Source organism: Meleagris gallopavo, chromosome 5, assembly GCF_905368555.1.
Source record: "Meleagris gallopavo chromosome 5, MGAL_WU_HG_1.1, whole genome shotgun sequence".
Lineage (NCBI taxonomy): Eukaryota > Metazoa > Chordata > Aves > Galliformes > Phasianidae > Meleagris > Meleagris gallopavo.
In genome coordinates, this window is record NC_139408.1 from 47,929,742 (window position 1) to 47,947,612 (window position 17,871).

Genomic DNA, 17,871 nt, shown 5'->3' on the forward strand with positions numbered 1-17,871 from the left:
CCATGACAAAAGTTTTTTTTAAGTGGTAAACATAAAAAGGGAAACAAAATTGTAACAAAGCCCATCAGGTGTTCTTATTATCTGTACAAAGTTTTTAGCGACCTTAGCAGCAGTTCCATAAGCATATGGAGAGCAAAACAAACTGTTATTAAATGCCGTAACACATATGCTCTCCTGACAGGATGTTCCAAGCCATGCCATGATTTTACAGCCCATATGCACCATGCAGCAGTTCTTCGTCTCAAAGCAGGAGTCAAAAATAGCATGTCAGCAAGGACTCTGCATTCTATTCCTGGTCCCTTACAGGCAGTCTGCATTGTGCACTGTGGCTAGCTGCACTGAGCAGCAAAAAAAACTCCATCTGAGTGCGACTTGGTCTTGCTGGTTGATAGTATGAAACATGGTGCACGAGATGCAAGAACATCCCAGCACTTAGAATAAGTATTTCACAGTTTTATGCCACAAAACACTTAAAGATAAGGAAAGTGTAATCGGGAACTTTGGTAGGGAGCGTGCAGCCGGCAGGTAGGGGAGCGTGCAGGTAGGCACGGCCCCGTGCAGGGCATTGCGGGCTGCGGGCTGGAGCTCCCCATCTCACCTCACGGCGACAGAGAATGCGGCAGCGGCAGCAGCAGCAGCCACACCGAAGTGGTTTTTAAATGTCTGCCAGCGGTATAAACGCTAAGCGCCGTTATGTGGGGCGTTTGGGTCATACAGAACGGCCTGCGACGGACCCGAGCCCGGCAGGAACGCATCAGAAGCCCGAGAACTGCTTCCAGCACTGCGTTCCGGCTGTACATACTGCACCGATTACACAGCCGAGCGGCCGGCAGGTTGCGGTCGGCTTGGAACCAAACCGAGTCTCGTTCCCCGAGCCGTCCCCGCAGCGTAAGACGATGTTCCGCGGGCGGTGAGGCTCCGCACGGAGCCGCTTTCCGCAGCCCCCGCTCCCCTCGACCGGGCGGCGCTCGGGGCGGGTGGGCCGGCGGGGGGAGGCCGGGGCTCGGCGCTGCCCCGCCGACGGCTGCGGGGCCGGGATGCGGGCGCTGCGCGGGGCGGCGCTGGCGCTGCTGCTGGCGGCGGCGCTGGGCCCGGGCCCGGGCCGGCCGCACCCGCAGTGCCTGGACTTCAAGCCGCCGTTCCGGCCGCCGCGGGCCCTCGCCTTCTGCCGGCGCTACGGCGCCTTCGGCTGCTGCGACGCGAGGCGCGACCGGGCGCTGCTCCAGCGCTTCTATCGCCTCAGCGCGCACCTGGACGGACCCACGTACTCCGCCTGCGCCGGTCACCTGCAGGACTTGCTCTGCCAGGTGAGGGGGCTTCGGCTCCGCGGCATCAGCCCACGTCTGGGCGCTTCAGCTGTGGCTGCGCCGGTCCACGCGGGGCGCTCGGGGTGTCGGCGGGGCTGTGGGCGCACCGGCCGTGGCACGGCGCTGCGTGACCCGGGCACGGCGCCTTTAGACGGGGCAGCGCTGAACACCGTGCCGGGAATGGGGCTGTCAGCCCAGGTGCACTACCTGGATCCGTCAGCAGCAGCTGCCCCTCGCCAAGTTGCTCTGGGCTTCTTGGCCTCTGGCTCTGATCTAACTTAGCAGCAGCGGCTCTCTGAAAGGTGGGGGTGTGGGCAGTTACGTCTCCCAGGGGTCTGTACCTGGAAGACCCCCAGGTACAAAACACGCTCCTTGTTCCCAACAGCGTCAGGTGTCTCTCTGTGCAGGGTCACAGCACCCTGATGTGCTGCAGCACCGTCCAGGTGCCAGCAGTCCTGATGTGATGCCTCAGAATGAGGCCAGGAAACCTCTGGTTGGGAGATTCTCAGTAGGGCAGATGTTCTGCGGCCGGATATGGTAACGGGATGATCACACACCGTGCGGAGCAAAGTGTCCGGCCCTATCATTGGCGGTGGCCTCGTGTGTATGAAAATGCCCCTGGGACAGAACAGTAGCAGCTCTGTGCTGTGTAAGAGTAAATCTGAAATTAATTCAGACAGCGGAGCCCAGTCTGCCGTGCTCAGATGGGATCAGAATGGCTGAACAGAAATCCTGCTCGTAGCATTTTCCAGGGAATATTCGTGTTGTTAAAACTGTGAAGAGAAAGGCGACCCTTTCCTATAACAGCTTCTACAGATTTGACTTTCACTTCATCCCAAATCGTACTGAAAGCAAAAACGTTTGAATATGTTCCTAAGACAGGCAGCATCCAGCAGACCATTTGCAGTATGAGACCAGTAGTTAGCAATGCCCACTAAGTGCTCTTTCTGTCTCCTGCGTACGTCAGAAATCTGGCTGTTGAAAATTTGTTCAGAAGTGGTGAAATTTCTCAACATGGGAAAAATGATTCACTGAAATGTTCTAATGAGCTCAGTGTGCCACTGGCCTGAGACATGGCTACAAATGGCCACACAAGCACAAAATGGGAGTTCGGCACTGCGATTGTTCCAGAACACTGCTTTCATTTATTCACCATACATGAAATTTATAGCCTATACCTGAATTAATAAATGGTTTTCTGTGAATTATTCAGCACATTCCTGTCCCTTTCCGCTCACAATTTGTGATTTCTCTCAAATGTAATCAGATTATTTTGACAAGTGTTTCTTCTTGTACTTGAACAGCCTGTGGTGACAGAGGAGCAGGGAAGTTGTACCTCTGTGCAACCCTTAATTCTGACATTCTTGCTGCTTTGTCAAAGCAGGCTTTCAGAGAACCAGATACATCTTGGTGTCTCCTCTTCCAGAGTGTGAAACCCATAGGCAGAAAGGGAAGCAGCTTCAATACAGGCCTTGTTCCTAATTCACTTGCTTAAATTGGTTTTCTTAGGCTAAATTTTCATCATGACAACCACACCAGCAAACACTGCAGCTGTTTTCTGTCCCTGGCACACCTCTGTGTTCATGTAACAGAACTGAGTGCCGTTATCACATCTGCCTGTAATTTCTATGTTTAGAGTCATGTGCAATCTCCTTTTTACCGCGTTAATTGCCTCTCATTTGAAGGCATAATAACCTTCATTTTGCACTGAATGGCTTGACATTATGGGGGGAAAGCTAATGATCTGTTGTATGGCCTCTCCATTAATTGTGGCACGTAATAGAAAATAAAATAAAAAATATTGTGTGCACTTATCAGCTAATTTAAATACATCAGTATTCTGGATCTTATGCCTTTTCAGCTATTGAAAGCACTGTAATCTGCATTAGAAAGTAACTGCCTATAGGTTGATTTTTTTTAACTAAGCTGTTTTTACTTGGAAGCAATGCCACCCAGGAATTAAACAATGCAGAATGTATTCAGGAAGGATAGTTTCTCCTCTTGCCCTTCTTGCCTCAGTTATTTATCTACCCTACAAAAATAGCTGAGCATTCACTAAGTCATGTTATTTGGAGAGTACTTTTGAGATGCCTATTGGGAAGATGCATTGAAACTGGAAATTATTATATGTTTAATACATGGAAAAATTCTTACAAATCAGAACTGAGTCACTTTGGTCAGTCTGTGACCAAAAAACAGACTGTTTTACTGGGTTGCAGTGACAAAGAAAGAAAATGCGTCTCTCTGGAGGAGTTCTTGTAGTGGAAAATACAGAGTAAATAGATTTGAGTCAGTTCTTAGATCTCCAATGATTCACTTTCCCTAAATTAGGGCTGTCCTGCAGCTCTTCTCAAGGTTTAGGGGTTTGCCTAGATTATGGCCATCTTGTGCTCTCTGTCTGAAATCCCATCACCTGAACTTGGTGACCAGTGTAGTCAGAGTGGGATTCATTTGACTTCTTTGAGCCAGATACATCAAATGTCTATGCTCAGAGATCCTGTGTGCAGATGCAGGAATGAGATGATCTGTAAGGCCCCTTCCAACCCAAGTCTTGCTATGGCTTGCATCTTCCCAGCTGACTCCTTGTGTCACTGCTGTGCCGTGGTGAACCTGCTCTGTATCTCATAGTTAGAGCATCCAGGATAGAAATGCTTTTATTCCAGTCCAGTCTGCTAAGGTGATACAGCAAGATGCGTGTCATCATCGGTTTTCCTGAGTTAGTGCTATGGTTGGGATAAATGCATACGTACATGAGAAGCTTGTGGGAGCCAGCTTTCACCAGGAACACTGAAGATCATTTTTGTGAATGCTAAGATAAACCCACTTTCTAAGATCTTTTCCTCAGTTAATATATTTTCAGAATAAACCATAACATATGTTGTAATTAAGGTGAAATTTCTCCAATTAGTGTTGCTGCTCAACTGTTTCAAATCTGATCCACAAATGGCTTGAGGCTTTTTCTCTCTCTTTCTAGGAATGCTCTCCATATGCAGCTCACTTGTACGATGCTGAGGATCCCTCCACCCCTGTGCGGACCATACCAGGGCTTTGCCAGGACTATTGTCAGCAAGTATGGCAAAAATGCCGGTCCATTTTTCGCTATCTCTCTACAGACCAGGAGTTAATTGCGCTGGAGAACAACATGGCAAAATTCTGCCGCTACCTGTCCCTGGAGGACACAGATTACTGTTTCCCACACCTGCTGGCTAATGAGAACCTCAACCAAAACCTGGGGTTGGTGACCGCTGATGCAGAGGGCTGCCTCCAGCTCTGCCTCGCGGAGGTGGCCAACGGGCTGCGCAATCCCGTTGCAATGGTGCACGCCAACGATGGCACCCACCGGTTCTTCATCGCCGAGCAGGTTGGCCTGGTGTGGGCCTACCTCCCTGACCGGTCCAGGCTTGAAAAACCTTTTCTAAACATCAGTGAAGCTGTGCTTACCTCACCTTGGGAAGGAGACGAGAGAGGTTTTCTAGGTATTGTCTTCCATCCTAAATTCAAATTTACTGGTAAAGTGTATGTCTACTATTCAGTTGAAGTTCGTTATGAAGAGAGAATCCGAATCAGTGAGTTCAGAATTTCTTCTGGTGACATGAATACTGTGGACCATGGTTCTGAAAGGTATTGTATGCACCTTTAACGTCTTTAAGATCTCAGAAGACAGCTTGTGTGTGTTTTTAAGGACTACTAACAAATAAGGCTTATTTAGCTCAATACTGTTCTTGTATTCCAGCGTGTTGGCGAGGTGATGGGGCTTTGAGCCACCTGGTCTAGTGGGAGGTGTCCCTGCCTACAGCAGAGGGGTTGGATCCAGATGATCTTGAAAGATCCCTTCCAACCCAAACCATTTTATGATCCTATGAAGGTAGCCAAATTTCAGTCCTAGCGTATTGAGACAGTGAATATACGTGTCCTCTGTGGGTAAACTACGAGTACTTAAAACAAAATGTTCGTGATTCTTAATTCCAGTATGTCAGAAGATTTAACTGAACTTTGAATGAACATTACTTACAGTTAATATTTTGGTTTATTGATTTTCCTTTTTGATAGGCTTCTGCAAAGCATGAGTGAAATTCATTTCAAAGCTAAAGGTTCCCAAAATCACTAGAAACAAACTTGATGATACTGCAGCAAAATGAATTTGACCCCATGATTTTTATTTTTTTTTTATCTGAATGAGAACTTGACCATATGATATTACAAATTGAGCATCAAATTAAATAAAGTGTAAATCACTGTGCTATTAGTGAGGTATTTTGATAGGAAAATTAATTTGAGCCTGACCCTGCAGCTGATCCACATTAATAGACACAGATAATTAAAGGTTTGTTTGTGAAGACAGTTAATGGATTTATAACCTGCTGCAGAACTACATGACTGATCCTCTGTTTGAAGAAGACCTTGAATAGAGTCAATTTTGAGATTTTTTACTTTGTTACATTGTATTAGAGGCTTTGTTGACTGGTCCAGGAGTTTAAGCCTGCAGATTTCAAGGCCTCTCAGCTGTTCTGTTAAAAAATCATCTAGCTCTGCACTTGTAACCCTTTCTGTGCTCATGTAGCCATTGGTTAGTATAGTGAAAGCTTAATAAAACAAACCTGTGGTCCTGTTGTGCTTGTGCAAGCACGTCTCTCCCAGACTTCATCCTGAGATGTTTCTTTGGGTAGCTGAGAGAAATCCCTGGAAACTGAAGTAAAGTAAGCTTCATTTGTTACACCTGGGGATCTCCTGCTTGTATTTGTGGCTTTACCTTTCTTTAAAGTTATATTTTCATGTACTTTGACCTTTTCTTATTAAGAAAGAGAGGCCAGCTGCATTAAAAACAAACAAACAAACAAAAAACAGCAAAAAAAAAAACAAAAACATAAACAAAAACCCCACAAACAGTTAAAGTAGGAGATGTTCAGGCTTTAAAATGAAGTTAAGGGTACTGACTTGAATAACCTTTGCTTATCAGGATGCTAATCGGATGGTGGTACTGCTTTTAGAGTTCTTGAAGTTCCTGATGCCCTGTGTATGTAATTGCCCTTTAAGGATTCTTTTCTTTTTAAGCATTTAGCTATTACGTAATGTTCAAAAAGTCTTAGGTCACCTTGAAAGCGCCTGTCAGGATTGTGCCAAATGCTGTGCAGATGCAGAGATGGAGTCCTTTCCCTCATGGTTTGCGGTCTGATTTCAGCTGAGATACCTTTTTCTAAAGGAAAAAAAAACAAGGAGGAAGGAAGAATCAGAGGACAAGTATAATTAAAAATATCTTCTGCCATGTAATTTCTCGGATTTTCCTTATTACACAATTTGGTGTTTTTGTAATCTGGAAAATATGTTGAATAATATGATGATAGAAAATCAGTTAAGCTTAAGCAAGATTCAGTATGGAAGAATATGCACCAAAGCTGATCTGCAGCCGTTTCTGTGTCTCAAGAACAAAACCGGGTGGGTATTACTCTGCCTTTTTCTTAGGATTTGTGCAATAGGTAATGCATTATTCCTGTTTTCAATTAGGATAATCCTGGAAATAGAAGAACCAGCTTCCAACCATAATGGAGGAGAGCTGCTCTTTGGTGATGATGGTTATCTCTATATATTTACTGGAGATGGAGGCATGGCTGGAGATCCTTTTGGGACCTTTGGAAATGCCCAGAACAAGTATGAGCCCCTAAAGCTTTGTTTGCATCACGTGTCCCTTCTGCTGCCCTTAGATTAAGGCAAGCAACTGTGGGGAGGTAAAACTTGGGGTGTTTTCTGTCCAGAGTTTACTTTTTCTCTGATGCTGCACTGATGTTCATGCACACCTCCCATGGAAAGTCTTGTGTACTCTTTAAAAAATATATATACATATATATCTAAATGAGAACGTCTGTTGAACTGCGATCTAATTTTATTTCCCTTTTCCTTTCTTCTCCCAATACAGATCAGCACTGCTGGGCAAAGTGCTGCGGATTGATGTAGACAACAATGACCGGGGGCCTGTGTACAGGATCCCCCCAGACAACCCTTTCGTTGGTGACCCACAGGCTCGACCTGAGGTCTATGCCTACGGAGTGAGGAATATGTGGCGCTGCTCATTCGATAGGGGAGAGCCTGATACGAAGGAAGGGAAGGGGCGTCTCTTCTGTGGGGATGTAGGACAGAACAAATATGAAGAGATTGACATTGTAGAGAAGGGGAGAAACTACGGCTGGAGGGCGAGGGAGGGATTCAGCTGTTATGATAAAAAGCTTTGCGTCAATTCTTCTCTGGGTAAATATGTGCTCTTTTTAATTTATGTGCCTCTCACACTGTGCAGTGTTCGGCACTGTCATTTTTAATTCCTGCCTTCAAAGCCTGGCTGCTTGACCGAAAGCACTGTGAAAGGCTATGTGGTCTCAGCCTAGATGGAACTGACTTGGGGATAAATCCTGGAAGTCCACAGGTCATCATTTTTTGAGTTAGGAGACAAATGAAATGTCCTAGCTGTTGCTTTCCTTGGCAGTATTCTAAAGATTCTTTGATTTGGGGGGAGAATTTCATCTTTTCCACATCAAATAAGCTTTCCTGTGGAAGCAAAAGTAATTTGGAATAACTGTATTTTTTTTCTCCATATTTCACTACTAATGTCCTTCAAAAAAAAAAAAAAAAAAAGCAAAACAAAAAACAAACAAACAAACAGAAAAAAAAAATCCACAGAACAGTGAATTCTGTAAGTTGACCATCCAGTATGCACGCTGCTTTGCAGGTAACTGAATGTACATTTTGTTTGTATTTCTTCTAGCTATGCCAAAAATCAAAACCATAATTTCTTTTTATTTTTCAAACTTGAAATCAAGGTATATTTGCTGGCTGACTAAACTCTGGTGTGTGTGTGTGTGTGTGTGTGTGTGAAGCCAGTGCATTGTGTTGCAAGGTCTGATCTGGAGCACGTCTTGTGCTGAAGCATCTCCACACAGATCCAGGTGCTGGCACTGACTTGCACTGTCTGAGATTCTAGTTTTTTCCTTTTCATGTGTTAAACCTCCTGTTTATTAACATAGCTACAAGTACAGTGGGAGCACTTAAGTGTTTCTTTATAAAACTTCTGAAAGCCTGGAGCAGGGTTTTTGCACTTCCTTTGCTGAAGCAGTTGTCAGAGAGCCCCTTTAGAGCTGTCTGTGTGACAGCACCTCTGCAAGTGTTCTTGGTGAGCACTTACTGAGGTCTCCAGGGACTCAGAACAATTTATGATGCCTTTAGAGACCCTTTTGTTATCACAGTGAAATGTCACAGCCCCCGTACAGTGGTAAGAACAGTGTAAGCTTAGGAAGCACCTGCCTCAGGTGAAGTACTGCTGGTGTGCAGCTGCCAGGTTTGCTGATGCAGAAAGGGAGGAAGGCTATGAGGAAGAAGAGGGGTGCAAGGATGGACCGTGGGTTTCAAAAGGGAAAAAGGAGAACAAAGAAGTGTCTGATGCAGACCTTCAAAATCAAGTCATCTCCCTCTGATTTGTCCCTGACTTGTGTTTTACCTTACATTTTACAACGAATCTGCCAGCATTACATCTTGACAGTGCTATACCATAAATATTTGATGGCCCCTTCGGGTTAAGTTACCCCATTTCATAAAAGCACATGCTATTCATGCTGACATCTGACATATCTTTTCATCGGTGCCTGCAGTCTGGAGTCACCTGTCTCTTTTTTTTGCCTTTCACCAGTGAAACACAACTGCACTAGGCAAGCAGCTTCTGCATAGATGAGTATCTCTGAAAGCAGCCTGCAAATTCATAGGGAAGCTGTTGAGAAATTGGCAAGAAGCAGCACTAACAGAGCCTGGTTATGGAAGGAGAGTCTTGTCTCGGATGAATAGTCAGGTGTCTGGAGGATGGAGGGCATTCAAGTTTGTCAGGAATTTCTCTTATATTGGTAGTGTGATACCAGCCCTGAGCTGGCTTGTCCTGGTTAGCACAGCCAGTTAGATGGGGGTATCGAATGTGGTTCTGAAGAAGTGAGAATCAACACAGATTTGGCTTCATCAGCAGTTCCTTTGGTAAGAAGGTACTCGAGGGAAACCTGCTTGTGTCATGCAGAAACAACTAATTACATCATTGAATTACATACATTTGAAACACAAGGTAAGCCATGCACTATTCTCTTTACAGATGATGTGCTTCCAATCTATGCATATCCACACAAAATGGGGAAATCTGTTACAGGAGGCTATGTCTATCGAGGCTGTGAGTTTCCAAACCTGAATGGCTTATACATATTTGGTGATTTTATGAGTGGGTAAGTAAATATTCAGACACTTACTAAGCTGTACCCATGGCAAAAGTCCTTCAGTAATGCTATGCCCGCCTGTGAATATATTTGCTACTGGCTTGCTGCTGCATGCTGCTTGTGGCAGAGGGCTCACGTGGCACATTTTGTACAGCTTCTACTCCATGCTGCTGTGTAGGAATGTGACTTCATGCCAGCAACTGTTGATGTCTCTGGTTCACGTTGTGTCAGTACGAATATAGAAGCAGTGATATGGTGTTCATTTAAAATACTGAAAGTGGGGTACAAAAGCATGCAAATGCATCCTGAAAAAAAAAATCCCTAAACTTCCACAAATCTCTGATGCAGCATTTGCACAAACCAAAGATATATTTTTTTAAAGTCCATTAAAATCCCTTAAATTTTTGCCTATCCTTTCTCCAAGTTCTTGTCTTACCCCTGAAAGACAAGGGATGCGTGCGTGATTAATACAAGTGCTTTGGCATCAGCAATTCTTTATTACTTGGGTGAGCTGCAGTTCATACTGCTGCTAACGTGAGCAGGAAGCATTAAATACCCTTTCACGTTTCCTAGAGAATGTTCATAAATAATTTTCTTGATTGTTTGGTGCAAATTTTAGGGTTTTGGTTTTCTTTTTGCTTCACAGACGCCTGATGTCTTTGAAGGAGGATCATGCTACCGGAGAGTGGCAGTACAGTGAAATCTGTATGGGGACAGGACAAACCTGCATGTTCCCTGGGCTCATCAATAACTATTACCAATACATAATCTCTTTTGCTGAAGATGAAGCAGGTAATCATCTAACTTATATCACATGTGCTTTTCTGTTTTATCATGGCAGTAAAAACCATCCAAATTGAGAATTAGCTCAAAAGTTTAGAATTTGGAGTTTTATGATTTGGGAGTTAAAATCCGTTTTCTTTTATGTCTAACATTCATAGAATGTACAGCTGATCTGCAGTGTTGTGGTGAGAAAGATACATCACCTTAAATGAGAACTACATGGCTTAAGAAAGTATAATAAAGGCAGCTGGAAACTCAGGCAGGAGTCTGTTCTGAGAGGGAGCCCTTTGCCTTTTTCTTGTCTTGTTATAATGGAAATTATTAATAGCAGTTGAGTGAGTTTTCTTTCTCTAGAATGAACTTTTTTCTCCTGTACCTCTTTGGCATGCAGGCAGCCATGTTTTACAGGTTTACCACACAATTAATTTTAGCAAGCTTTTCTTCATGGGAGCGCTTATTTTTGGGGCTGCTGCTCTGATGAACATTAATCCAGCTGGAGCAGTGGATGTGTTGAAGTGGTGGGGGCACCTGTATTTTTAGCTCATTGCACTCTCAAAAACCAGCAGCCCCATCCCCTGGCATGCTGGGGGCACTCTAGGCACTGTGCAGTCTGTGGGGTGCATGTGTGACAGCCTGCATGCTTTATGGATCACACAGACATATTTCTGCCTGGTAATTCCCAGGAAAGAAATATGGGATGTGGAGGGAGAGTGCCTGTGAGGGCTGCTTGTCCTGGCCCCTCCTGCACAGCAGGAAGAGGGGGATGGAAATGCAGTTAAGAGAAAAGACGTCAAGTAAATGGTGATGGAAATTGTTTGGCTGAAGGTCGAGCTCTACCCATGCAGCTTGACAGAGCTGTCACAAATCCAAATGCCTTTCGTGTGAGGTACACCTCACTTTGTGAGAAAGCAAAAGCAGAATTTTGGTCTCTTGTAATTCACCCCAAAGGAGTGAGGCAGTGTGAACAGTCTTAATGCCCTTTTGTTTCAACAAAAGGAATTGAGAGTTTGACTGTTTGCCCTAGCGGAGTTAAAGGACGCAGATTTGACCAAGGTGACAACTAAGGCCTGGACAGCTAAACATGCAGTAGAAATCAGTCAAAATAATGTTTAATGATGAAATGTAAAAGTTCCCTCTCACTGAGTTTATTTTTTGCCACTGGAATGCAGATGAACACTCATCACAAACCCATTGCACTGTTTGTTCCAGTAGCCAGACCTCTCTCTGTCAAGTCTCACCGTTCCCTGATGCTCTCTAACTTGCGAGTGCCAATGGACTCCATGGGGAGATTTCATGGCTGTGTGTGTTTTTTTTTTCCTAGGAGAACTTTACTTCATGTCTACTGGCGTACCAAGTGCCACGGCCCCACACGGAGTGGTATACAAAGTGGTGGACACCTCCAGGTAGGAGATGCTCTTGCTGCAAAGCCTGAGCTTGGTGCTGTTTGTCCAGGTGCCCCGTGCGGCCAGGGGTGATCCTGCAGTGTGTGCTTGGGCAGAGCAGAAAGACAACAAAACAAAGGATGTCAAAAAAGTGCATTCTTTGTTGTGTATTTTAAGAGGGAAAGTGGCTTGGACAAGGAATCAAACTGTCGTCATCTCTTCTGGATCCCATGCTCTTGTATATGAGACTGGGTAAGGCAGGGAATAGCTGTGATTTGTGTTACAGCTGTTTTTTCCAATTTCCTGTTTTTTAAACAGTACTATTATTGGGTAAACTAAATAAACTAAAATATTTTTAGCTAGATATGTGGAAAGAGACTTTGTAAGAATCATAGAATCATAGAATGGCCTGCGTTGAAAAGGACCACAATGATCATCGAGTTTCAACCCCCCTGCTATGTGCAGGATCGCCAACCACCAGCAGACCAGGCTGCCCAGAGCCACATCCAGCCTGACCTTGAATGCCTCCAGGGATGGGGCATCCACAGCCTCCTTGGGCAACGCATTCTTTCACTTTTATTTTTCAAATAAGTCTGATATACAGCTTTAGCTATCTGAGTATTCTCCTGAACCAAACTAATTTTCTATTTTTATGTTGGAAAGAGACCTCAAGCTTAAACAGACCTCAGTGCTGTTGCCTGTATTCCTCTGTCTCCTACTCTGTCAGGAGCATTTTCCATTAGCTAATGCTGTGGAATAGTTCCTATAAACTGTATAGTAAGAGGCTTGTATTACACAACCTTTGCAAAAATGAAAAAGCAGAAGTCAAAAGACAAATCACAAGTTTAAAAATAAGTTGATATAGTCTGCAGAATGTAGCAATATGAATAAGAAAGAGTTCACAGGAAAAATAATTAAAGTAGGAAATATAATGTTCCTATGCCTGAACTGAGAGAGGAACTTATTGCCTTCCACAGAAATGCAAATGCAAACAAGCCTAATTACAAAGGAGTAATATCCTCCAAATGCATGCATCATGCATTTTTGAACGAGTTTGAAAACCTGTGAAGGAGGCTGCGATTAGGAAGCAGCCTTCATAGCAAAAATTGGTTATAAACTGGATGTAACTTCTCAGAAGTGAGCTGTACTTCCAAGGTAAACAAATTTGTGTCAAAGTAATGTGTTGTTCTAAGAGATAGCTTCTGTCAGAGATGCTTACAGTTGCTGTCTGAAACTAATGCATTTTTGGTATTTCTGAAATGACAAGTCATTGGCAGTGACAAATCGCAGACCTCTTTATTCTCCACCTGGCTTCTTTCCACATTTGTATCAACCATGATAAAAGGGAAAGTCTTTTGTTTTGGCTTTGTCTATGAATAATAGTCTGTTATTTCGCTTCCCTGAAGACAGCCAGAAAACTTGCGTTAGTATGACCTTTGTGTCAGATATTCAACATACCCCATCTAGTTTTGTGATTTTTAGTTTGAGTCTGATTAATCTCTTTCTGGATTGCTTGGACCTGCCAATGTTTTATTTCCTTAATGGATTCAGCAATGGCAAACAAAAACACAGCCAGAGGACTCCACTGACTTGTGAATATTTGGACTTTGATCAATGGAGATATGTGATTGTTTAATTATGTTTTCTACTGTAAGAGATTATTTGGATCATTTAAGCAGACTTTTTTTTTTTTTTTTTCCAGTGAGCGTTACATTTGTCAAAAGAACAATGGGAAGCAAAGGCTCGTGATGCCTCTGGAAAGGAATTAATTGTACGCTGTATGTGTCTCTTTTTTCACAGGAGAGCACCACCGGGAAAATGCCAAGTTGAGCCTCTGCCAGTAAAAGTAAAAAGCAAGCTTGTAAAATTTGTGCCAAAGGAGAGTAAGTGTCATTGTTGCTGGTTATTATGGGTGTGTGTTAGCTGGCATTAAATACAAACACAAAGCTTGCATTCTCCCTCTGCATGGAGACCACCCAGAAAACGGCAGGCTTCAGAGTATCTTTGAGATTAATTCTTGCCAGCTGGTTTGAATCTGAGGAGTTCGTTCAAATAAGGCATAAGGCAGGAAATATTTCCCCTCTCCCAGGCATGTGAAATCTCTGCAATTTCTGTACTTTTTTGCCTTTCATACTACATAATAACTGTTTCATTACTAACAACTAGTTTTCCCCATGACTGCTCCTGTATTGAGAACCTGTGCTCTATGGTGCTTTCCAGTGACAAATGATTTTTGCAGTGCCTTCAGGAAGTGAGGAACACTTCAGGCGATGAAGGATATCATGGCTAAAGGGTTGGGAAATAGCTCATTGAGCAAGATGAGGTCTGAGACATTGTTAGCTGTGAGAGAGAAAATATGTGATGAACAAATGCTCACAAAAGACATGGTGTGATCAGCCATTCAGGTGAACTTTTGGCTTATCCAAACCCTCCAGGGCTTTTTGGTTGCTTCATGCTGAATGAAGTACTGTGCTGCTAAAAGTGGAACAGTGGAGGCTGCAGATGAAGCTGCAGTAAGTGCTATTGACATTAAATACGAAGAACTAAGTACACCACCTGATTCTCATAATTACATTTAACAATATCACATTTCTTTTTCCAGTGTATTTTGTTTACACATGTTCTAGACAGTTCTCTAACAACTTTGTAATGAAGTTGATGTTACTGTAGGAATTCTGATGTCAGAATACTCTTATTTAATTTTTTATTACATAAATCACGTTATGCTGCATTTGAATCATTGACGAGTCCTACAGCTTTCACTTCATGAAGGAATGAGGGCACTCAGCACCTTGTAAGATTGAGTCTTTAGGGTGGAACAAGATCTAAGGCTGATTATTAACTGTTGACATGCCTGAACACTCAGCACCTCTGCAGAAACATTTTCTTTTGCAAGCTGTGCACACCATTTCAAAGCATTATTAATTTTGTTCATGTTCAGCAAGCTTTGTCTCTGTTTCTTCTTATGCATTACTCTGTATGCAAGTCCAAAATTCAGTTTTTTTAAACTATACATGTAAGTAATTTTTGGTTTCATTTAGAAAGTAGTTTTCATCACATCATAACATAGAAGCAGTGTGTGAGATTCCACTGAGCATTTCAACAACTGCATTCACATTTAGGTGCAAGCCAAGCATGAAAATTTTGATTCAGAAGCATGAAAACAAGGAGGTAGAGCTGTAAATATTTTGTTGTTTTGTTGGTGTTTGTGTGAACGTGACGGAATCACTAAAGCATGTGGCCAGCTTTAGCTTGAGGAATGCTTTTGTTGGAAAGGTATTTAATAAACAGCCTGATGAAGAGTAACACGTAAAACAACTTGATAGAGTGGGGTGAAAAGCACTCCCAAGTGACCACTAGCTGTTTGCAGTCCTACATACCAATGTATGAATTCCAGCATTTGTGAGTGCTTTACCAGGTCAGGCAGTAGTGACTGAGGTGTGTGCAGCTAAGATTTTCACATTTACTTCTTGCCTTCAGAACTTCAGCTTCCAGAGGAGGGAAAGCTTTGAGCACCAGAATTACTATTTTCCTCGTAATAGCATTGCTTGGGAAGCTCTTTCAAAAAGTGAACCACTGCACAAGTTTGTCTTCAGAGAGCAATGGTTATTAGGACAATTTTTTTTCCCCCCAAATCTACTACAGAACAATTGATGAGAATGGATAAACCAAGGAGAAAAAGAAAAAAGTTGTGATAGCTTTGCAAATATATGGACACTGTCACAGCCCAGTTGATTATTATTCTGAGTAATTCCAAATTTCTTCCCTCTGACAAGCTAAAACTTATTTTTAAGCTAAAAATAGAGTATGTGAATAAGCAAGTCCAGTTACGCCTGGAAACTGTGACAGGAAAGAATTTTCAGCTATTTGGAGTTCAAGGCTCTTTTTCTTTTTTTCATAAGGAATTAAAAAACAACCCCAAATCCTGTTTTATGTGTTGTCCTGGCAACTCCGTTCTTTTTGCACATTCCAGTTACCAGAGAGAATTGATTTTGAATGTTCGCGATTTCAGCTCCTCTGAATAAAGCATCTGGCACAGTGGGGAAGCCGGAGCTCTCAGTCTGGTAACGATCCAGTCATTAGTAATGAAGAGAACAGAAGAAGTGTGCGAGTGTGCAGCTCTAAAATGCTTTCGGCAGGGGAGAAGGGGACTCGAGGAACTCTTACCTGAGAAGCTCTAACTCTGACCCTTTAATACCCATGCTGAAGTTTTGCCAGTAGTCTGCTTGGAAATTGGGTAATGTTTCCTTTCTGAGAGTCTTATTTATTGGCATTAAGCAGTGCAGTCCTCTCTGCTAACTAAAAACAGCAGACGTTTCTAGTCGATGAAAATATGGGCTTACCGGGAACCTTTTTGCTTCTCAACAGGACCAAGTAAACAAATTCCAAGAGAAAAGTTAAATCAGCCAAAAATCAGCACTGTTTTTGTGTCATTATCTTTAAGCAGTGTCTGCAGAATGACAGACCTATGATTTCCTGGTTTGTTTTTTTCTTTTTATTTTTTTCTCCAACAGAACTCATTGTGAAGACACCAACACCACGTCCCCGATTAAAGACCACAACTGAGGCCCCGAGAAGAGGCTGGCCAGACCCTGCTACGTCCCACACACCAGCTCTAGACCGAGTGGACCAAGCCCCGGTGAACCGCAGTGTGATGCTGGTCCCCACCACAGCACGAAGCCCCAAGCCTGGAAAAAGGGAAAGGAAGGGACAGCGCAGGAAGAAGAAACCCCGCAATGGGGCCGTGCGGCTGGATGGTGGCAGCCGAGGACGGAGCTGGGGCAGAGTAGAGGTCTATGTTGATGGAGAGTGGGGCACGGTGTGCGATGATGGCTGGAGCTCAGCAGCCGCTGCTGTGGTGTGCCGCCAGCTGGGCTTTCCCTATGTGGTGCGGGCCAGCAAGAAGGCAGAATTTGGGGAAGGCACTTCGCTTCGTATTCTTCTGGATGATGTCCAGTGCTCCGGGCAGGAGAAGACGCTGCTGGAGTGTGCCCACGCTGAGGTTGGTACGCATAATTGCTCCCACGAGGAGGATGCTGGTGTGGTGTGCAGCAGGGAGGAGGTGGCGGACTGGTGATGTGTGCTGGAGAAGGCAGCTGAGGGACAGAGAGCACTTTCCCTTCCTAATCGACTCTCTAAAGCAGCGTATGTATTGAGGAAGGCTTTCTGTGCCTAGGGGATGCTGCATCTATTTGAAGTAATCTTGGCGTTTTCTTCATCCATATGCATCTACCTTGGAGGGAAAGAAAAAGTAAAATTCAGCGATAACTTGAGTGTGTCCTGGCCAACGGATGGGTTTGTATGGGGTCTTTTACAAGAAGAAAACCCAAACCTCCTTAATTACAGATAAGATAAAAGATATGTACAGTTGCCCTTTTGCCATACAAAATACAACATTCCACAACCACACTTCACAATGTTTGGCTGAAAAAGAAATTACCAAGTGGCTGTGTTTCAGTCTTTCTTTTGCAGGTGTTTGCATTGTTTTCCTTGCTTTGCTGGCTGTAGCTCTCAGTGATGGTTCTAAAATATGCATAAATCAGTGCCTTTCTTTGCAGAATACAAAAGTAAACATTTTGGCTAACTTTCTACACACTAGTTGAAAGGAAAAAGATTCTCTTGTAATGCTTAACTTTCGTGTAAGTCTATGGATTATCAAAGATAACTACATCTAAGCAACAGTCAGGTAAATTAGAAAAAGCTATGGCATACTGCCTAGAAAACCCTTCTTCAGGTTACACTCGTCTGAGAGAAAAGAAAATCAGGTCTTTTTTTTACATGAACAGAAATATTATCCAGTTGAACACAGAAGATACTTTGTACATGTTCTCCACTTTATCAAGCACTGCGAAACCACATATTTTTGCATTCAGTTTTCACAGCTGTGAAGGATGTAATGTAGTGGGGTAATAACCCTGTAATTATTTACCCCTTTTTAAAAAATATTAAAAATAAATCACAACAACCCGCATTTGTCTGAAATGTGTTTTTACCTTTGTAGTGACTGGAGACACTATTTTGTCTTCTTATGTAGCCCCTCTGCATTTGATAGAATTTGCCTGGTTATTATTTTTACTTCTGACATAATCGGTAAGTTCTATTTTACTGCTCATAGAAGAACATGAGAAAGATGGAGTGAAAAAATAAAATGCCTTTTCCAAGTCCACA

The 17,871-nt window shown here is 43.4% G+C and overlaps 1 protein-coding gene across 1 annotated transcript; it reads left to right on the forward strand.

The window, feature by feature from the left end:
* Window positions 1–847: 847 nt before the first annotated feature.
* On the forward strand, window positions 848–17,674 carry HHIPL1 (HHIP like 1). Its single transcript, XM_085225607.1, has 9 exons — window positions 848–1,307; window positions 4,282–4,928; window positions 6,810–6,953; window positions 7,219–7,547; window positions 9,421–9,547; window positions 10,185–10,330; window positions 11,643–11,724; window positions 13,504–13,586; window positions 16,218–17,674. The coding sequence occupies exons 1-9, from the start codon at window positions 1,038–1,040 to the stop codon at window positions 16,778–16,780; spliced, it is 2,391 nt and encodes a 796-aa protein (XP_085081733.1). The 5' UTR covers window positions 848–1,037; the 3' UTR covers window positions 16,781–17,674.
* Window positions 17,675–17,871: the final 197 nt, after the last annotated feature.